Below are 23,686 nucleotides of genomic sequence, written 5' to 3' on the forward strand. Positions count from 1 at the left end.
GTCGATAAAGTAGGGCTCGGTCCACGGCGAACGGCTTGCGGCTCCTGTAAGTTTAGTAGGTATCATAATAATTATTGGTGTAATAATACGTGACATCAATAAATTACAAAATGTTGGCTACGTGAATGTGTCGATATTCTATGTTCAACCGTCAGTGTCGGTCTGGCCCACCTGGCTACCAGGTGCGGAGATCGCCGGGGGCCCTAAGATATTTTTATATGCCAAATGGGAAAGAAATTTAAAAAAAATCTAAGTAACTCACGATTCTCACGAATTATTGTTTAATGTTATTTATGGCAATTATATATTCGTATATTAATACTATTATGACTAATAATCTCCCTTTTACCATGATCTAAAAAAAAAAATTCAAAAATAGCTATTTTGTAGAGTTCAGAGTTAACATGGAGAAAAAAATAATTTTGAAATCCGTCGAATTTTGAACTAATGAAAAGCAAATTACATTTTCAAAAATATAGCATATTGCATATAATATTGTAAAATTGTTTGGTTCTCACACTTTGATATACCTAATGTTAATCCAATATTCCAATGGATAATAAAGAATAGTGGGTAAGTACTTGTTAAAATTGTATATAGGTAGGTATTATTATTTATTTTTTTTATTTGTTTAATAATATTATTCAATATGATAATATATTATATCCACCTATATGCTATCAGGGGCTTCATTTCATTTGTTGGTGCCAAAATGTTTGCAGGCCATTCAAGTCATTACCAGGCCACATAGAAATTTTTTGTAGGGGGGGGGTCAAGTGGGGACAAAAACTGTATAATATTTATATAATTTGTCACTTATATAATATATTAGTATGAAAATATCACAATATTGTTACTATTTTTGACGAACTATGTGTAGGGTACTTTTAATGTATTTATTTTATATTCTGGATACCAGTGTACAGTGGTATTTACACTTGGTAAATATGGGTATACTCAAAATATATAATATAGCTAGCTTAATAAAACCAAAAATGTATTTTATGGGTACTCTTCTTCACAATGTTAATGTTATAATTTTATCAATTATAATATTGTGGGACTACAAAACGACACCAAACATTCTTAGAAATTAAACATTAGAACAATATATTTTTTTTTTTCAATACTGAAAAAATATAAAATATATATATAATATAAAACATTCATCGGCGCTTATATTTATTGTTGGCAGACCAAAGAAAGCGTTTTAAAAAATAGTTGATGCAAAATGTACAACCCCCCCCCCCAAATGACGCCCTTACATGCTATACACAAGTCAAATTTTATATTTGTATAGACTATAGAGTATAGATGACGGTGGCATGATCTTATAGTAACGAAATTAGAGCTATAATTAAAAACAAATTAAATTCGTTACAAAAATCAAGGTCCTATAAAATTGACTTGTGCAGTTAAAATGTAGGAGAAAATGAACAATATTATAAAAACAAATAAAAATATTACATACAATTTTAAGGAGGGGGACGAGGTGGCCGAGCGATCTAATGCGTCGGTTGCGGTGCTGCCGTCGCCGGTTCGATTCTCGACCACTGGGCGGCATTTTTCTTCAGGCAAGTCACGGTGTCCGGAGGCCAAGTGCCGCCATCCCCCCACCCGGGCATGACAGATACCTACGGGTGCCCAAATCAAAAATTCTGCCAAGACCAACACACATGTGCACATGGAAACAAACTATAGTTCCCTCCCCTACAGTACCACAGGCTAATAACCTTAGCCTTAACCCTAAAAAAAAAAAAATTTAAGGAGTAAGTGTGTTCTTTATTAATTATTAGATTAGCATTAGTTATGAAAGTATGTGGAAATAATACAATTTTACAACATTATGTACAGTATTTTTTAATGTATTCATTCAATCTTCATCCGTTTGACTTTTTTTTTTAAATTGGTGATCCTCATTTAAGTACCTATTCAACTATAAATATTATTGTTTATAGATACTAAAATAGTAAAATAGTATATTTTATAGAAATATCAAACAACACATAAAGACCCGAATCCTCTATGGTTGCTGTCCCAACTAGTGTATAACTAAAATATAATATTGCTTCGTAAATCGTAAACATAAATCAGTAATCACTAATGCAATATTGCAATATAATTTTATTTAAATAGGTACGACTACGGCATAACAATTAACAATGCTGTTTAGCTGGCAATTTTTCTGAATTTTTTTCGGAAACTATTATATATAACAACAAGTTAAGTACAATGGGGCAATCAGGATTTGTCTGTATGTCGGTGTAGTTCCAACGTTATAAGAATTTCAGATACATACAAATAATTTCTGTTGTGTATGTACATATAAGTACATATAAGTACATTGTATTTGTGGACTGTGGTACCTATACAGGATGTATCTATTATATTGTACCCGTGGTATTGTAATGATTATGAATCAATAATATGGAGTTCCAAAAAATCAAGAAAAGACGTATTTTTTATTTTTAAATGGCAATTTTTTTATTGCCTACAATTTAAAAATTAACTTTATTTTTTAAATTGGCAACAACTATAAGATTTTTTCTGAAAATGTCGATGGTAAAATTATCAACTTAGGTTCGTTAGTTTATTAACTACAGTCCTCTAAAGTTTAGTAAATTGATTAATATTTTTAATTGAAATAATTGGAATAAATTTAATTTATAGTAGAACTAAATAATTTTTTTTAAATTATCTTTTAATGCAATTTCATATAATTTTACACCCTTAAATCGGTAATCAGATGACGCACTCTACAAGGCAACATTTATTCAATTTTAGAATAAATACCAACAAAAAAAAGTTGGCAAACATATACCTAGTTCATTATTTTTGTTTTAAGGCACCCGGTGCCGATGCCATTTTGTCCTCAAAAATACACTCTACGGGAATAACGATACCGCCGCGCCTTATAGAATCAACCAACTTTTATAATTTTTTTTTTTAATTGCTAGAGGGAAATATTCTACAGCCCGCATCGATCTCTGCTTTTCAATATTTTATACTCAAACTTTATAATATGTCTAAAAAAAATACAAGATAAAAAGCATTTTTTTACAAATTTTTTATTACAATTATTTACAATAAAATACAAAATCAGAGATCGATGTGGGTTGTAGGAAGTCTTCTTCTTTCAGATAAAAAAATAGTCATCAAAATCTGACAATTCTACAAAGCTTGAGAGTTATTCCCGTAAAGTCATTTTTTTCCATACAATACACGCTGTCAACCCCCCCCTTCTAAATAGGTATCGGGTAGTAGATTAGTGGAAAAATCTTATAATTGAGGTGGCAACTAAAATGTAAAATTTAACATACAATCATAAAATTAGTATTATTGTTGTTATTATTATAATCATAATTAGTTGATTAGGACGATTAGGTACTTTTCATTTTTTTCTTCACAGTTACTTTCTCACCATATAATTTGGATTCATTTTTAGGTAGTTAATAATAAGTAATAATGGTATTCGAATATTTAAAGAAACATGTCTTTTGTTTTTTTGAAATTCCATATTATTGACCCAAATAATTTAAAAAAACACGCGTACAATAGTGTACAACGACACAAGCTACATTCTGTATGGCTGTTTACTATATATTTGCAGATCGGGTACACAATTGCAATACAAACACCTCACGAATTGCATCGTCCTGTCCCATAATTATCGATGGCTACGTTTAACTATTATAGCAGGTCCGTTGTTCCAGCACCGGTTTCTGATTCTTAACAAGCTACCCCCACATCGAGTTCAGTTATGTCATTTGGATCCGTCGAAACCATCGATGGGATGCGGACGGCGTCTTGATCTCGACTTCTGTTATCCGGTCAAGAAGCGAAATTATTACTGCGACGGTCTACGGTCATAATACTATAATGGCGAAACAAAAAACAACGAAAACAAAGTGAGGAAATGGGCTTAATAGTGATTACAATAATATCGAAAATGTGGTTTTTACTTTATAAAAATTACAAAAATATCGAACATTTCATTTGAATTAAAAGTATAATATGCAGTTATATCTTTTAAAAAGTTAAAACTGTAAAATATAATTATAAATATAAAGAATTTGGTAAATAAATCAAAAATAAATGTATAATATTTACACATGCAAATTAAAATTATATGCAATACCTTTTAAAAATTTAATCGTGTTAAATATTTTTTTTAAAAGCGATTAAACTGCTATGCTCAAAATCTGTCATAATGTAGTCTCTGGATTCAAATCGGAGTTAATTTATTTTATTTTTGAAAGCAGAAATGTATAAATATCTTGTGTTTTATTCGGTAATAATACATATACAGTGGGAATTATTGTATCATCATTTATCAACACATGTATCGTATAAATATGACTGGGGAACTTTTAAAAGTTCCATCAGCCAACCAATGTTTACTTCAGTAGAATATATTAATGTATGATTTTCAACTTGACAACTGTCAAATATTAAAAATGGATATCCATTTTTAGTTTTAGTGTAGATCTCAGGAGACAGGAATTTCAAGTTCCATTAAAGAAGAAGGATTTTGAGGGACATTCTGTTTTTTCTGCCGTGGTCTTCGTAAAGTATGTTTTAAAAAAGGAATAGCGGAAATATTTCCGGCTACACCTGACGTAATTTGAGAACTGGCAATAATTTGTCGAGGATTATTATTAGACAAACATAAATGTTTTTCATTTTTTCTACAATTCTATGGTTTATGTCTGGATTCAATTAAATTAATGTTGTGGACATGTAGGTACTAGGTAGGTATATGATATGAGGGACCTTTTGAAATTGACTCACCTCGAATAGTAATGCGGCCTTTACAATTTTTAACTATACATCTCCTATACCTATACTGTTTCGTCTGTCTTTCCATCCACTCTATATTTGACTTTTGTGTACTAAGAAATTATTATTTTTGTTACTTTTTATAAATTGCATTTTAAGTTAATATGGCGCTTACACAGAAAATAACTTATTTAATATTACATCTAGGCGGCTTGGCCGTACACAATGTATCATCACTAACTAAACCAATTTTATTACTTAACCTACTTATCGCGAAAATCGTAATCGATGTTATATTACCCATGTAGCCATCTATTTGTTATCGCGGATTTTAGTTTTACCGTTGCTATATTAACCGTCGCTTTAATGGATTCGCTCTTTTCACCAAATTATTAAAATATATTAACTAATTTTGAGCTATTTTTAGGTAAGAAAAATGTTCGATTTTATTTTATTTTTTTGAATTGTTGTCAATAAGCAATTTTTCCCTTAAAGTCCAAATTAAATTCACTTTCCTACCAGAAAAAGTGCTGAAATAGTAAATCTAAGTATTTTTACTGCTCCAAAAAGCGATGACAGACCAAAAATATTGAGATATTTTTTTTAATATCATTGTAAAACCAATATACATTCATTGCTATTTACACATAGAATCTAAAATAACCAATAGGTTTTCTATATATTTTCTGTAATGCGACATTAATAAAATTTACAATTTTGTGTTTTTTTTTTACATTCGAAAGTATTTGCGCAATACTCTATAGTAGAATATATGAAATGTCTTTCAAAAGCATTTTTTACCGAACACAAAGATATGTGGTTGGTCTGCTGAACGCACAGCTTATAGTCGCTTTGTTACCGGGAGAATATCCCGACTTTGGCAACGGCGACGTTCGGTCTCGCGCGGTCTGTATAGGTGTATATATGTAGATGTATAATAATATATCCTATGGTATCCAACCCCTAACGCCGCCGCGAGGATCAATGCTCTGAATTCCCAAAGCGTGAGTCATCGCGGCGCGTTGTCGTATTATTATAGCGTTTCGGCGGTAGCGTCGGCGTCGGCGCATCGATTGGCGAGACGCGCACGCCTGCCGCTCCGGTGAGCTTCTTCCCACGTAACACGCGCGCGGGTGGGTGTGTGGGTGTGCGAAAACACGCGCGCGCGTCTGTGCAGTAACTACCCCGTAGCGCGTCGCAACCGTCGTCGCCCGGCCACCAGGTGATGTGTACCAGCGCGCGTGTTTATATACATCAAAAATATTACATGCGTTAGGTACCGTCCACGCGCTGCAACTGTTGTAGTTAAGACGCGGTATACATCGCGCCACGCGGCCACGGACCCTATTGCAGTTAACTACCTATATGCCATCGTCACAGCTGTCGCCGTTTTTTCGGCGCGATTTCGGGAAACGAGATGCTGCCTCCCCGGCCCCAAGCCGTAGTTCTGTCGCTGCACGTAATGACACAGCAATGAAAAATGTCTAAGAAATTCCGACGGTTCTACGAGACCGCGTTTGATTCAAAAATCAGCAAATCGGACGAAGACCTGCTGTCGGCCGAAAAACAGGACTCGGCCATCGCTCACCGTCTGTCCAACCAGTTGCAGCTGTCGGCCAGCGCCAGTTCCGTTCGGCAATACGACGACGAGGACGAAGACGACGCCGCCCCCACTGCCGCCACCGCAGCCACCGTTAGTGCCTCGCCATCCTGCAGGATGCAATGCAAAAACCGGTTGTTCGGGTTCCTGTTGCGGAAGAAACGTAGTGGTGGCGGCGGTGGCGGCCGAAAATTAAATAGTGTCTACAAATACCGGAGTTCGGACAGCGTGGTGACCAGTAGCAGCCTCAGTAGCAGCCTCAGTCTGGAATCAATCACCAGCGATTCGTTGAGCTCACACAGTTCCGAGTCACCGTGCTACAAACGGTTTCCGGTACCACACATCCTGTCACCGATCTCGGACAAGTCGGCGCAGGATGCCGGCACCGAGTTTTTAGATTACGAACACCGGAGGTCGTCTGCCGCTGGCTCTGTAGCCCCTGTCGTGGTCGGAACTGCCGACGCCACTGCAACCGCCACTGCAGCGGTCGCGCCGATCAAGACCAAACCACCGCAATCATTAGGTCTAATAAAGCTCAACAGCAACCATATGCAGCATCATGGTTCTGACAGTGGCATATCCGTGGGATCGAAACCAGGTGACAACTACCAGGAGCTGTTGGACGTGCCGTTCGACATGCCAAAGCTCAGGCGCAGGCAAAAATCCGAAGAGGGCCCAACTACGGTGTTCTCAACGACATCTTCGTCGTCATCGTCGTCTTCGGATTGCGCTGGACGTCCGGCGCTAGCACCACCGCGGCCAGAGGGACTTCCGTTTGACATGCCGAAATTGAGGAGAAGACAGACGAATGCCGGCTGTGGTCCCGGTGGTGTCGAGTTGCCGTTCGACATGCCGAAGCTCAGAAAGAGGCAGATGGACAGCTGTGCTAGGGTCATATCGTTAGACTTCGAGATTGGCAGCGATGAGGAAGCTTACAGTGCTCGTTCCGGTGTCAGACATCCAGCCGACAGGACTAAAAGCGAACAGCTTGAAGAGCTTCCATTTGACATTCCAAAATTAAAGAAGATTAATTTACACAACGAGGACGAAAAAAAACCGGATAGGAGTACCTTGTTTCTCAATGTGCTTCCCAACAATTGTGCTGCTGTCAACGCAAATAATAAACAACTGTCGAAAACCTTCCAAAACAAAAGTAAGTATACCCACAGTCTACGGACTTACCTATAGCATTATATTATCATGAATAATTAATGAATTATATTTTGGATGCATTATATAGTTCTTTATCATTTACTTATATAAGTAATACTATTATTATTAGTTAATTTATATACAAACATTTATTTAGAGAGGTAGTTGTTTAATAATATACAATACAATTATGTTTTATACCATTGTTTAAATATGTATATTTAATTAATGTTTATACTCAATCTTATTAGTGGCACACATGACGTGACGTTTATTGTAATCATATAATAATACAACATCGTTTTTTGAATAATTAAATTAATTAATTAATTAATAATTATATTATATGATCCCTTGGGTTTTAATTCAATTTTACATAAACAGTATAAAATAATATGATAACCTAAATTTGCTTTACATAAACATTTTGTTTTTTCTTAACTATTACTACATATTTTTCTATATTTTGTATTATGTTATGCTTATACAACGATATTTATCAACATTTCGGTTATATATGAAAATAAATGACAATAAAGTCTGTTTTCACGTGATGATAAAAAATTGTATTTATAGGTACCTAACTTACTTGTTAAAACCCAAACTTATTTTATAAGTTTGACGTATGTTGTATGTAATTTGCGCCACTTTTTAAGGTTGTAGTTTGCGCAATTTTAAAATAACTAAACAATTTTTTTTAACAAGTTAATTTTAATAGTTACATTTCTAGAAAATTATTAAAATGTACATAAAGTAAAATAAATTAGGTACTAATATATTAAGTAAAATTTCTGTTGGTAATTTATAATACCTATATAAAAATCTCGTGTCACGGTGTTAGTGTTTGAACTCCTCCGTAAGTCGTAACAGCTCTACCGATTCGGATGAAATTTTTTTTGTATATTTGGAAGGTATAAGAATATGTCATTAATTATTTTTCACCCTCTTACCCCCATCCGGGGAGGTGCTCAAACGGGGATTTTGAGATTTACGGTGGAATTTTTGTTTATAAATGGTTGCTATTGGTTATAAGAGAAATTATTAGTAGAAATTAGTATTTATTTATTATTTGTTGCCATTGGTTATTAGGACAGATCAGGTACAAGCATGCATAAAATCGAATTTTTGAACATTGCCTACCAGGGTGGCTGAGTTGCACTTACTGCAGCGAGTTACACCTAAAAGGAGTTGAACAATCATAATTTTTTTAAGTTTTTTGCACGAGATCAGATAGTAATATAATAAAAATCAGTAATGTTATAATTATATTCAATTTCAAATAAATTGTTTTTCATGTTTTCATATTTTACATGCTTGAAACAAATACATTTTTGTTAAAACATATAATACTTATAAGTTATAATACATTGATACCTAGTTTGCTCGCCTTTTTTTATACTTGTAACTTAAAGACGAAATTAAGCTTTTTCTATCAAATTTCTTTTGTCTGTAATCTTGATATATATTTATTGAAATTTATCAACTGGCAAATTCCAACAATTGAAGTTGAAAGTGTTACGCAGATTATATATTCGATTTCGTTTTCTGTCGTAGCGCAAATTACCAAAATTAATTTTTAGATGTGGTGCAATATAGGTACATTTTATATTTTTATATTTTACGCAAATTACATACGCTCTTAAATGTACCTATTTTTTTTTTTTTTTTTTCGTGGTATCGAGGACCAGTGGGGGGACCGCGTTAGCATTACTTCCCCAAGTACCTATTAGACATTGGTGACACAAATTATAAGTAATAAAATTGGTGCAAAATGCCATCTCCCACAGCAATAAACATAATAAATATAAATTTCATAATATGTTAAATAATAGTTAAAATAGCCGTTTCAAAAATAAATTGTCTAAAACTGAACGTTTATGTACAGTTTTATGAAAATTACTTAGACACCCTACTATCGTAATGCTTTACATTCACCCTTGTGTAAAATAACTCCTCGCTGAAAAAGTAGGGATCAAAATACTCATGGATGTATGATGAGGGTTATGATTTTATGACCCTGGGTATATGTCATATAATTCTAAGTATATACTTACAGAATGATTCAAATCCAAAGTATAATTCTATAGAAAATTATAGATAATATTATATAACATTACACTTTATAGGTAGTGTCAAATATTTTTTCCCGTATTAAATATTTTTTTAAATACTTTTTATTTTATTATTTTAATTCTAAGTTTGTTTGTATTTATAATCCTTGTTAAATAAAAATACCGTGCCGTCGTGGTTATCCTTCAACGTTATAATAGTCATACAAATATTATATTATATATATTTTATTATTTGTGGACAATTCGATATCGGTTTTTGTAGATTAATAGCTTAATTAAATGTTTTGTTCTTTAGAAACAATTAATCGTCGAAGACGATCGAAACGTTACGTCGGTACCAGAATTAGCTTATTAAGTCAGTAACAAAACATATATTATGCAATAAGCTTTTTATTTAAGCTATCATTTAATTTAACAATACGAAAATATTATTATAGTAGGTACTACCTATTTACCAAGAAAATGGTTATCAATATTTAATATTATCATTATCGTTTATCGTCGATGATGATCGATGACGGTATTTTATATCAAAATAGATATAGCTTATATAAAATAATATAATATAACTCTCTGTAGAGAAAAGTTTATTGTTGTGGTGCAACTATCACTAAAAAAGAACTAACATGACTGATCACTCATGAGTAGAGCTCGAATTTATATGTATTTATATAACCAAAGTATGTATTTATACAATAAAAATATGTACACAAATATGTGTTAAAGAATTCAAAATATGTATTATCGAAAAAAAAATAATAATTAATAATATAATAAAATGTAATAAAAAATGTATATTTATCTAATTATATTGATTACAAACATTAATAAATATTCATTTTTAAATTTTCGAATCCAAAAGATCGCCGATATTGTCATAAAATCTTAATAATAATTAATAATAAAATAAAATGTAATAAAAAATGCATATTTATCTATAGTTATCTAATTATCTTGATTACAATTAATAATATAACCTGCACTTTTAAATTTTCGAATTTAAAAGATCGTCGATAATCGATATATATAGTCATGATAACCTTTCAATTATTCTAAATCTGAAGAAAAGACATTAAAACAGTATAATTGTATAAATATGTGAGAAAAAATTGAATAATTGTGAAATATGTAAAAACATGTATTTATGACAAAATATGTAAAAATATGAAAAATCAAATATAGCTCGTTATATCAAAAATATTGTGAAACAAATTTATCACTTGCCGAAATTAGTTTATCATGTTGCAGAGAAAATATGTATTTACATATAAATCCGAGCCCTACTGATCAGTATTTAGATTGTTGAACAAATCATGTTTTTAAAATGCAATAAACAAATTTTTGATTATAAAAAATTAGGTATATCAGAACTAAATAGATTTTTTTTTTTTATATTTTAAGATTATTTCAAATACTTAACTATTTATAGTACTTGGGTGGTATTTTAAATACTTTATTTTAAAAGTATTTGAGTAATTACTTAAATACTTTTTATAAATACTGGTAATAATGTAATATATAATATATATGTGTTATTTAGTGAATTACTAAATTACTAGGTACTTCAATGCTACAATAGTTAATACTTAATAGTTAATAGTATAGGGATTATGCGAGTAATCCTCTTAAATAGTGTAGAATACTAGAATGTAAACCCAACAATAATAATTTAGTACTTCAACCAGAAATCCAAATCCCCTAATCGAGTAGGTACCGAATGCATTGTGGAAGGGGTACTTATTGAAATTTCCTGGTTTAATTAAAATATAGTAAAATATAGTATGTCTAAACTCGTGTCTAATTGTATATTGTATATTTCATAATCATAACTTCGTGGCCCCCCTCCCCAAATTAAAATCCTGGGTGCGCGCCTGGGCTATATACGCCACTGCCAATAAACAAAAAATGGTCTTGAATAATATTTAACTATTTGGGTCACTTTTTATATTTTATAATTAATTGAAATATAATATAGTCGTAAATACCTAAATAGATATCCTCATACACTTATGTTGAATTAATTTAAATATATCTGCAACAAAATGTATAAAATTAATAATGATATAATTCTTACTCAAATAATAGAAAATATCAACTACTATGAAGTAAATAATTAACTGTTGATAAAAACATTGTTCAAATGTATTTAAAATGTATTTATTTAAATGTATTGAATTTATTTTTTCATTACTTCAAAAATTGTAATAGTTATAGATAAGATTAGCCATTGAATTAAGTATAATATGTTTTTATTTTTTTTTATTTTATTAAAGCTGCCAATATAAAATTAATACAGCTCAAGTATAATAAATTAAAAATATAAATTACATTTAAGAAATATGACGTCACCTGTAAAATTCGTTTAAATATTATAAGTGTTATTTAATGGATTTTCTCTTGACGAGTCAATTATTATAAATTGTGATTTATTTAAACAATATTAGTCTATAGATCTATATAGTTAATAATATTGTTAAGTATAAATTGATTATAAACCTATATTTATACATATATATTTTTTTTTAGATCAACCAAACCGTCCAACATTAAGTTTATGCAACATAAAGCCTTTAAATTTTGTAGAAGACATAGACGTTTCTTTACCTTTAGATCAACAATGGTGAGTATTTGTGTTAAATTAAAACTATGATTTATTAAAACTATGATTTTGAAGTGTAAGACATTATACAAAATATATTTACCTATTACTTACTAGGTAGATATTTCATCATTATTTATAATGTGGAAAAATAAAATGTCACAGAAGGACTTAATAATCATTAAAAAAATATTTAAATAGTAAATATAAAGAAATACTAGATCCTTTTGTTTCACATCTAATCTCATTAACACTCCTCGATAACTCCTCCCATCATCTAAAAAGGTTCACTGGTGTCGAGATCTCTTAAAATATAATAGCTAAAAATTAAAATTAATTAAATAACTAGATAGGTATTACATATTTATGATTCTTAATATTTATTTAATATTGTGTTGTAAAATGTAAATACAGATTATTAGTTTTCTAAAAATAGTAGTAATATTACATTTTTTCTGACAATTTATTTGAAAACTAACTTTATTACGGTAATACAGATTAATACTGTGCCTATCACTTATCAGATATAAATATAATTAAAAATAATCCAATTATCAAGATAATTTGACAAGAAATTGCATATCAGAAGCGTGAATATTATATTAATTGTTTTTGGTTGTATAAGTACTAAGTAGCGAACATAATGCCATTATATTATGTGCGCTGTACGGTGTAAAAATATGTTCTTGACTAAAACGTTGAAGTGGAGTGAAGCATCGAAGCACGATGACTTAATAATAATTACATTAATTTGTGATAAATCATTTGATGTTTAATCTAATCTTTTCTTTGTATGTAAGTGTTGTCCATAGCTCAGTTTACTTAATTATAAATCATATTTATTATTTATCATTACTTTGAATTTGTTTAGAAAATATAAATGTTATATATTTTATGTTTTTAGTTTAAAAATTAATATACATTAGTCGCTAATAAGCAATGTTTGGAATTAACGAAACTTAACATGAAGTGCTCAACGTAAATTTGTTATGTTAGTATGTTACATTGTTACACGTTTGTAAAGACGGAAACGACAAAATAATATGTGGGTGTGGCGTCCTCTTAATTCATTGTTATGCTTTTAACTTTTTTAGTAATAAGGTTATTTATAGATTATTTTAAAACACAATATCGCTATTAGGTATATTATATATTACAGCTAAGTATATTATTTTTTTGTATTCCATAATGACTAATGGACAACGATGACCTATAAACTAACGATAAGTAATAACGTTTATGATATTTAAAATATAATTTAATCACGTTAATGCATTTTTGTGATGGTAAAAACTGTACAAGATATTTATTATTATCAATATAGATAATATTAAAAAGATAAAAATGTTAAATTAAAAACACAAATGTTAACTGAAAACAAATGCGCATAGGAAGTTTTTTCATGAAACAATACCTACAACAATTTAAATTGTATTATACATTTATACCTATATATAAATTATAGGTACTAAAAAAATTAAAAATCATATTAATATAATATTATGTATTCTAATATATAAAATATATACTCGAAATAATCAAACTATTTTAATAATTATTTTGTTAAAATATATGTATAATAACAGTATTCGGAATATTTATAAAATACTTTTTCCAACAGTATTCTGAATAACTATTTAGAATATTTTATTCCTATTAAAAATACTTATTATTTACAATAATAATCGTTCTCTTGTTTTTCTGGACATTTTTACAATATTATACATGTTTTAAAATTTTAAATCAAGTATCAACAACTTAAATTATATTAGAATTAGAATTATTAAATTACATATGTTGGTACTTTATTCGGAATACTATTTTTCATAAGTATTCGAGTATGCATTCCAAATTCTTTTTAAAAATATTTTACCCAAGTCTAGGCTCAACCGTTACCTATAAGTTGTAGGTAACCTATAATTTATAATTGTGACAACAATAATCATAATAATTAAATTATTAATGATAAATATTAAACGTCATTGTTGATTGTTGTATTTAACTATAAAGTACCTACCTTCAAAGGAGCTCTATAAAGGAACAACTCTTAATTAATAATTAATAAAGTATAAGTAGGTATATAGTACAATAAATTTTAAATTTTAAAATTTAAGCATGGTACACTATTTACTACACCCCGAATACCAGCAATACAATTTATGAAAGAATATGAGCAAATAAAAAAACACTATTAATAATTTAGTTTTGGTAATAAATTAGCTTACAATTTAAGAAAAAAATAATATTATATCACAATATTTAATATTACATAATATGTTTAATCGTATATTTTAATTTTTATTATTCGTATAAATAGTTGATCAATTTATCTATAATATTTTATAGTTATGTAAATGATAAATTTCTGTTTTTAATAAGTATGTACTACATTAGGTTTTGAACATAACGATGAATCATTTAGATATTGAAGTGATTAGTTTTTGTGTCACCGCCTTTATGAGCAGTAAAACTGCTCCAATCTTAACATTTGAGAGTGGTTTTTGGTATAAAATTGCATCTAGTATTTTGGTACTTGGGTGCCAAAACTCATAAGTAAACAATTCCTAGTACTTTTCAATATAATTCAGCAAAAAAATAAGAAAAAAGGGAATTTTTACGTGAAACTTAAATTCAATAAAATCGACTGTTATAATTCAAAAATTAACAAAATCCTTAGAAAATTAAACTGACAGACCGCCTCAACCAACGGTTAACACATCCACAGTACAGTACCTATTAGTGGCTACTGGTTATTACCCACTCAAGTGCGTAGTTATAATAAATAATTGACATCTTCTATATACAGACGAGCGAGTTCCCCGGTTTTTTTAATCATTAAATATATTTGTGAGTCATTTCTATTTAAAATAACCTTATTATAAACATTTTAGTAAGCCAACGCCCAACATATTTTTCTAAAAGCACGTTAATTTCCGTTCTCATATTAGCATACCTACTATACCTACCTAAAAATGGCAGTTAAAAACATTTTTACTAATAATGTATACCTATACTACCTATAGTTAGTTAATTTGTCAGCTTGCAGCTAAGTTTAATATTATAATTTGTATAGTAGGTATGTACTTACTATTATATTATGCATATTCAATATTGTCCATATTATTGTCTTAATTGCGGTATGGTTAATTATAATAATCAAATGTACAACGCTATGTCTTATTTGTATTTTGATCTATTCCAAGGTTAAAACGGAAATGGTGTCGTGATCTATTGGCACCCAATTTTAACTTTAATTAATATTAATTAAAAATTTAAAAAAAAAAAAAAAGACAACTGAAAATATAAAAAATTAAAAAATAAAATAGCAAATGAAAGTGTTTCTAATGGGTGGCTGCTTTTCTCAAAATTGTCACGTTATGTATATATAAATGTTATTAAGGATACGATGTATTTTTTTTTTTTTAATAATTTGTACAAAATCTGTTTCACATCTGCTTATTGTGCCAAGTGGTATAGATTGTTGATTTCATTTAAAAAAAAAAAAAAGATCTATTCCAAGAACACTTGTAAAAAATATAGTCATCAAATAAGTACAAATTGTAACATTATTTCCATTTTTTAACTATATTATTTTATTTTATTTAATGTTAGATAAATGTAGCCATAAAGGAGCATATATAATATATATATATATATATATATTATTAAGGTATCAGATATTCAGGTCTTGAGGAACAGTACCAGCATATACCATCATAATCAAACCCCAAATTTCGTGTTAACACTCGCATAACATGCAAAAATATCACGCTTAAGTTTTTTTTTAAATATTTTAATTCATTAATAATCATCGTGCATCATGAACTAATGTATAGACTATAGCCTATAGGTACTGTTCTAATATTAAAAAAAAAATCTAAAACATGAATAACTGAATAAGTATTTACTTATGATATTGAATGAAGAGTTTGTCCACACAAATAATATTATATAATTTGAAAACCGATAACCAGAAACCTTATTATTGTCTAGTTTTATCCGTATTTTTGCGTGCCTTACACAACTTTATTGAGCTTCTATAATATCTGCCTTTAACTTTTATTTTCATTCAATGATTGACTATTTTTTTTTTCATCCGACCAACCGTAAAGCTGCTCCTATAGTATATTAGTATCGAACAACAATAAAATATATAAGGTGAGTGGTATACATACTCCTATACTCTGTACTGGACAATCCACTATAATCTTTTCAAAAATTCAATCATTTTTTCTTTAAGATAAATGTTGACACGTAGGTAGGTACCTTTTATTTTTAAATAATTTCATGATAGATTTTCAGTTTATGATTACAATTGTGACACGATATTTTAATTTTATGTACCCACCAGTTTTGTGGTATTAATATTCAATACCATTGTACCGATGGTACACATATGAATTAAAATGTATATACCAACCGGCCTAACTATTTTCTTTACCAGCATCTTATCTGGTAGGAAAGTGAATTTGGTTGGTACTTAAGGGGTCAAAAGTAAAAAAATTAGAATAGTTTTCAAAAGCGTCAGGAAAAACTAATATTTTTACGCAACACAAGTTTTTGAAAATATTGATTTTGTTTTTTTAGTGTAACTCTAAAAAAATAATTTTAGATACATGACATTTTCACTGAAAGTTTATATTAGCAACTTCTATGCACCATACAATTTTAAAAATATTGTATTTCTTTTTAAGCTAATTATATAGGCGTAAGAAAATATTTCTTTTTTAATAATTGCTCATATAAAGTTTTTCGCTCTGTCTAAAAACTTAAAAGTGTTATACAACGTTTCTCAAACGTTGTTATTGTTATTGAAAAATGGAAATTATAAAATAATTTAGCGCAAATTGTGGATACTTTTTGAGCGTCTGAACTTGAAACTTTGACAAAATTCATCAAAATCACAAAAATTGGCAAATTATTTCGAGTTCGAACTTTCGAAGTTCATAAAAATTGTTGTATGTATAATTAATATTTGAAATTTTTATACAAGAATCTCCTTAAGTTTATTATATTTAAAAATAAAAAAAAGTTTACTGGTAGGTATAACTAAGCCAAATTATATTTTTAAGAGCGTTTAAAGTTAGACATTGGATATTCCCGTAAATTAACAAATTCTCAACATTTTCTTATTTTCTTGTTATTCAAAAACTATTAACTGTCAGTATTTTAAATTTTCATCAAATATGTTTATTTTATAATTTCCTATAGTTACATTATAGATTTTCTAAATATTTTGACTTGTTATATAAACATTTTAAATTTTTTAGTTTTATATTCTATAAATATCAATAAAATTGTATTCTTTGGGTCAAAAACCTTGAAAATTGTATACAAGGTTCCTTATATGTTTTATTATGTTAGTTGATAAATATTAAATATCCATACACCATACGCACAATTCTTTTGTCAGAAGTATTTAAGTCCAAATGTTGACAAAATATGGATCAAATTGAAAATTTACAAATTACTTATTGTAGGTTATAGTTAAAAAATTATGAAATATTCAATTTTTATGGCTAAGAATTGCAAATTCATAACAAGGATTCTCATGAACAGTATTCATACTGTAACCAAAAAATCTAAAAAAATATATAAACACAGTTATTTTTTACATAACAAAACATTATTAAAAATTACAAATTAAAATTACATATTAAAACCAAGAAATACGATTTTAGTTATTTTGTTGTAATTTAAAATTATTATTCGTGGGTACTTGAGACGTTCTGAGTACAGTATTATATTCTATACAGTATACCTATACACAATGAAATTTTCAAATGCAATTATTTTGTAAATAATTAAATATTAATTTAACCAATGTAATTATAATGCCTAATAGTAAAATCAATCACAATAATATAATCAAATTTACTTTGTAATATTATAGACTGACTTAATTGACTGACTTTAATATTATAGACCGTCTTCGCTAAGAATCGTTTTTCGTATACAATTATTATTGAACTCAAATTTAACACATCCAATTACAGTTGCTCTATAGACACCTAATAAACTGGTTGCTTGCCATCATCTGATTAAAATACCTAATTACTCCTATTGAATTTTTATTATAAAACAAATAAGTATACATTTTTTTTAATCGATAGAATATGTTAGGTACCTAACTATTAAAAAAATTTAAAAAAAAATTATACAAGGTATAACCGATCATATAAGATTAAGATTAAATTTGATAAATTGCTTGTAAAAATATTTATAATATTTAAATTTAATATTATTTAGAAAATCGAAACAAATTTTTAAACGAAAATTTAGAATCCAAACACCACAATTTACAAACAATTTGTGAAATAAAATACTTGTAGAAACTATAAGTGCTTATTTTAAAACTGAGGACCATGAGCCCCCCTCCCCCAAGAACATTATGAGCACCTAATGCCAACTATCCATTATTGCGGTGAAACCCAAAAGCGCAAATCGACCTTTTTTTTCGATAACTCAAAAGTGCAAAACGAATTTGCGCTTTTGTACCTTGGTAGTGGGATAAAAGCGCAAAAATAAACTGTATTACCTGATACCTACATTATTTTATTTTTAATTGAAATTCGAGTGAAATGTTTTAAATCGTATACCAGATATCCACCTATATCAGTTGGTGTTTGTTATACGATCGTGTCACGTGTGCGTATGTGTCCGGTTTTCGCTAAAATTAAAATTATAAGTCTCCAAAAATGTATTATTAAAATGTAATTTACATTAACTTACACAAAAGGGCTGAGCCACCTTCGGACGAGCCAAGGACTACCAATGGTCCAGAATCATATCACAGGCATTTGAAGGCTCATATAAATATGAGTATTTATACCCACCCCACCCATCTATTTATAGTTTTATTAAAGTGATTAAAGAACACCAAGTAGAAGTTTATTTAAAATTACAGTCAAATGGTCGAAAAACTACCTATCGCAAATCTTAAGTCATCAAAAACTTGGACCTTCTATAAAGAAAAAAAAATTACCAGATTGGAATACTTGAAGACAGTGGGATTCAAATTTCAAATTTTATTTTAAAGTACCTACTCATTATTATATTAGGTAGTTTAATATATTTATTTATTTATTCATAATACTTTTTTCACTAATTTAAAATAATACTCAAAATTCTAATATTTATTTTTTACTGATTTTTTGAACTAATTTCAATATCACTGTAAATGCTTAATTAAATATTAATAATAACTACGATTTTAATAAAATACATTTTTTTTTTATAAAATTGATTTGCGTTTATGGGTTATTAAAAAGGTAATTCTGTTTTGCCCTTATAGGTTATTTATTTTTGCGCTTTTAGGTTGGGTTTGGGTCATATTTTGCGCTTATGGCCTACAGCCCATTATTGTATACTACTTAGCGTTTCTAGAGCAGGTAACTACATTTTTAAAATTAATGAACCTCCACATATAGAACACCAACCTAACACACAAAATGGGAAAAAATTAATTCCTACATTGATTTAGTTAAGTTTAAACTCTAATTGGATAATAAATATAATATGTACAATTCAATAATAGCTAAGCTTAAGTATAAAGTAATAATAGCCATTAGAAATGTATACTTACATTAATTGAAGGGCTCCGTGCAACAACGAGACAAGTCAGCTTTTATCAATTATTCAGGAGAAGCAAATTCATTTTTGATAAAAATGGACTTGTCTCGTTGTTGCACTGAGCCCTTCAATTGAATAACACTATAATCATAATGAGTCAATAAAATAAATAAAATGGTAATGAATGTATCTTTAGCTTTTACCATTAGATATATTCATATATTTTATAATATCGCGATATTATTATATGAACGTGTAACTATTGGTATTATACATATATTACAATTTAAACACTGATGTAACTAAAATTAGTATTAGGTAGTAATATTATAATCAACCACTATGCGTAAAATTAATGAATTGATACATTTTTCAGTTGGTATCACGGACCCATGAACAGACTTGAAGCTGAAAAAGCTTTGCATGGTCAAAAGGAAGGAACCTATTTAGTAAGAGGGAATAAGGGATCATATGCGTTATCAATTAAGTACGTAAATTGTATATTTTATTTTTTTATTTTATTTTTTAAATAGTATATTTACAATCTATACAACAGACAAGGTATAATAAGTAAGTTTGGTGAAATAAATACTAGACATAAAATAACATTAAAAATAATAGGATGGGAGCCTTCAGTAGTGCCACCTGACCAGAAATAAATTGTATATTAAGAGTAAACATGATTCAAAAATAATTGTGAATAAAAATAATTGTATCACATTAAAATCGAACACTTTTTTTCTAATATGATGGAATAATTGGAACGTTTCTTCTTTTTCGCTGTAAAAATACTTAATTTTCCACTAACATAGGCACTGATTAATATAGTAATAATGTGAAATCGGATAGTAACCTAAGGCATGTTTATATGTATATATATTATATACTAATACTATAATAGTATACAAGCCCAGATTAAGCGATATATTAAACAATAATGAAAAAAATTGTATTTAATTAGGTACGTTGTTCTTGTAAGAAAGATTCTACAGTCGTCAGTTGAATTCATGTACCTACTCATAATATTAGTCACATAACATCACAATTAGCACTGTCTGGGCGTCACGATAACGTTTTAATAGCGAGGAACGTTTAAATTTTTATGTTATAGTGTTTTCAATTTTGTTTTACAAATTTAAGTATTGAAATATATTATTAATGATATAATATCAAAAACTTTTTTTATCTTTGAAATATATTTAGTTCTGGGTCACCAATATTTTGATTATATTTATGGGCCTCTAAAATTGTTTGGCCATGGGCCCAAAATTATCTCAATCCGGGATTGATATTATACATGTATTATACTAACTACTAAGTAGGTATATATACAATATACATAGTAACTGTATTGTAGTGTTAATAAGAAAATTAAAAACTGATAAATAAAATCCCATACGTATAAGTATCTTAAATACCTAACATACTACATTACTAGTTACTATATACATTTACTACTGCAAATTTATCATAATTTCTGGCTTAGGTATCTATGCTATCTAAATTATTCAAACTAAAAAAATGTTATTGTTTTTTTTCTCTTTTTACTTAGCTATTAGTTCTGGATTATTACAGATCGATAATTAATTAGGTAATAAACATATAGGCAGAAAATATTACATAATAAGTTAAAAATATAGATTAACCTTAACATGAAAGAAAGTTTAAAATAATAATGAAATTGTTTGCACAATATATAAATTAAAATATTTATTTTCGTGTTTCTTAAAAATCTACAACAGAAAATGTATAAGGATCATTTATGTAAATAATTTAAAAGTTAATTATTAATTTCCATTAAAATGTATAGTTATAAAACAGGTAGCAGCTATGTTATTAGCACAACCCTCTAGGAAAAAAAAATCCTGTGTAAGATACTGGTTAGTACCGTTGTCCCGGACCCCGGCCATCGTCAGCGATGGAAAAAGAAAAAGATATGCTTTATATATTTAAGTATACTTAAAAGACAGACGTCGTTTAATCATAAATTAAAGTATAACATACCTATACATACATTATAATTTATTAAAGCAAAAAAAACCCTTTCTTACTACCTACATTGTACATGCCTAACAAGTTTGAGGATGTGTTGGCTATAATTGTGATTCTAACTCGCACTTCTAACAATATAGCCTATAGGTTATCCTCAATAACCCAAGTTACTACTTACTTCATACTTGTTAGTACATAATTAATAATTTAATATTTAAAACCTTGAGTTGTAATAAATAAGAATCCTTGACCCTTGTTATATAATCATAATAATTTACAATAATAATACAATAGTATCAGAATGCATAAGAAATTGATTAATATAATGGTTCAATATAATTTAATGAAAAACTATAGGTCACTAAATCATGTTTAAGGGATCTCTATTGATTCATTAAATGTTTAAAGATTTTTTATGCAACACGGAATTTTAATAATAAATTATACTAAACAAAGCATATCATAAACAAAATATTTATAAGAACTTAATAAAAATCATAAAAATGCCAATTGTGCACATGTTTATGTTATATCTTATATCTAATTTTTATTATGCTTTTTAAAAATGCACTTATTTTGGTTTTAAAGCCAAGGTATACTACTTTATAAAGTTTAAAAAGTTTGTATTAACTTTAGCAAATTATGCAATGTTTAATAATAATTATTTGTTTTTTTTTTCAGGAGTGCTAAAGGTTTTATTCACATGAGAATAACACAATCTGAAGAAAGAAATTATTTGGGCCAATCGGATAGACCTTTTGAAACTATACCTGATCTCATTAAACATTATACACTGAACAAGCTTCCAGCCAAAGGAGCCGAGCATGTAGGTCTCATTAGACCTTTAGCCCACCAAGTCCAAATGTTGTAATCTCTGACCATTTAATTAAAAAGGTTATTTTCCTTCCATTTTAAAGTATAAATTAAAACTGTGATAGAAAATAATAACATATTATACGCCATTATTATTATTATAACTATTATTGTTTATGTTTTGAAATAATACCATATCGAAATTAAGTGCAATATAGAGTTTAGTTATGTATTATTACCTTTATAAGTATTTGTGTTCGTATTACAATAAAACAAAGTAATTTTATGCAATTGAAATGTAAAATAAGTACTTGGATGTAATTTAATTTTGTATACCTTTAATATTAATATATATACTTAGTCCAAATTATAATATTAGAATATTTTACATTGATGTAGTATATAGAAATATATTTTTGAAAAACATACAGACATTTTTGGTTCCTTTTAAATTAGAATTATACGTTTTATAACTTTGTTTTCGATATATACATATTATATAACCTGTTTTTTTCTTCAAGTAATATTTTTTAATATTCCATTTTTATGCGATTCTATTTTCAATTAGAAAAAAAACGTTATACCATCTTAGATTTTTTATTAAATTAACTTAAAAGTAAAAGTGAAGAAAAAATGTGTAAAAGATTTCAGAAATATTTGAAACATTTAAAAAATTAATCCAAATAGTGGATCGTTAAATATTTACATCTTTAGATAATTAGACATTAAATAATGCATACATTACAATATGGTAATGCATTGTTCGATAAACTCCATTCTTCGTAGATATTGAATGATAGTGAGTTTCCTACTAATGGTGTAGGTACCTATAGGGAGTATTAAAAAAACACAGTAATGAGGTATTTTTCTTGTCGAGTCTGGTTTTAAAATGCCAATAATAATAGTACTAATAATATTTAATATATAAACATAATAATAAAAAAAAGGAAAAAAATTCATTATCTGTACGATATAGGTAATAATGTAATATATAAAGAAGAAAAATTGTTTGTCCGTTTGTTTGGGGTAATCTCTGGAGCTACTTAACCTATTTTTAAAAAATGTTACCATCATAAAGGTTCACTATCCCAAGGATCTATAGGCTAT

General features: G+C 28.3%; 1 protein-coding gene across 1 annotated transcript; it reads left to right on the forward strand.

Annotated features, from left to right (window-relative positions):
* The first annotated feature begins 5,933 nt into the window (after positions 1-5,933).
* Positions 5,934-23,005, forward strand: LOC100162406. The gene is made up of 4 exons (XM_001947452.5): positions 5,934-7,532; positions 12,130-12,223; positions 20,151-20,261; positions 22,448-23,005. The coding sequence occupies exons 1-4, from the start codon at positions 6,260-6,262 to the stop codon at positions 22,635-22,637; spliced, it is 1,668 nt and encodes a 555-aa protein (XP_001947487.1). The 5' UTR covers positions 5,934-6,259; the 3' UTR covers positions 22,638-23,005.
* Positions 23,006-23,686: the final 681 nt, after the last annotated feature.

The sequence above is a fragment of the Acyrthosiphon pisum genome, chromosome A1, assembly GCF_005508785.2.
Source record: "Acyrthosiphon pisum isolate AL4f chromosome A1, pea_aphid_22Mar2018_4r6ur, whole genome shotgun sequence".
Classification (NCBI taxonomy): Eukaryota; Metazoa; Arthropoda; class Insecta; order Hemiptera; family Aphididae; genus Acyrthosiphon; species Acyrthosiphon pisum.

Coding starts and splice junctions, on each gene's coding strand:
- LOC100162406 (XM_001947452.5), top strand. CDS start 6,260: ATGTCTAAGAAATTCCGACGGTTCTACGAGACCGCGTTTGATTCAAAA. Junction 7,533..12,129: donor GAAAACCTTCCAAAACAAAA/GTAAGTATACCC, acceptor ATTTTTTTTTAG/ATCAACCAAACCGTCCAACA. Junction 20,262..22,447: donor TCATATGCGTTATCAATTAA/GTACGTAAATTG, acceptor TTTTTTTTTCAG/GAGTGCTAAAGGTTTTATTC.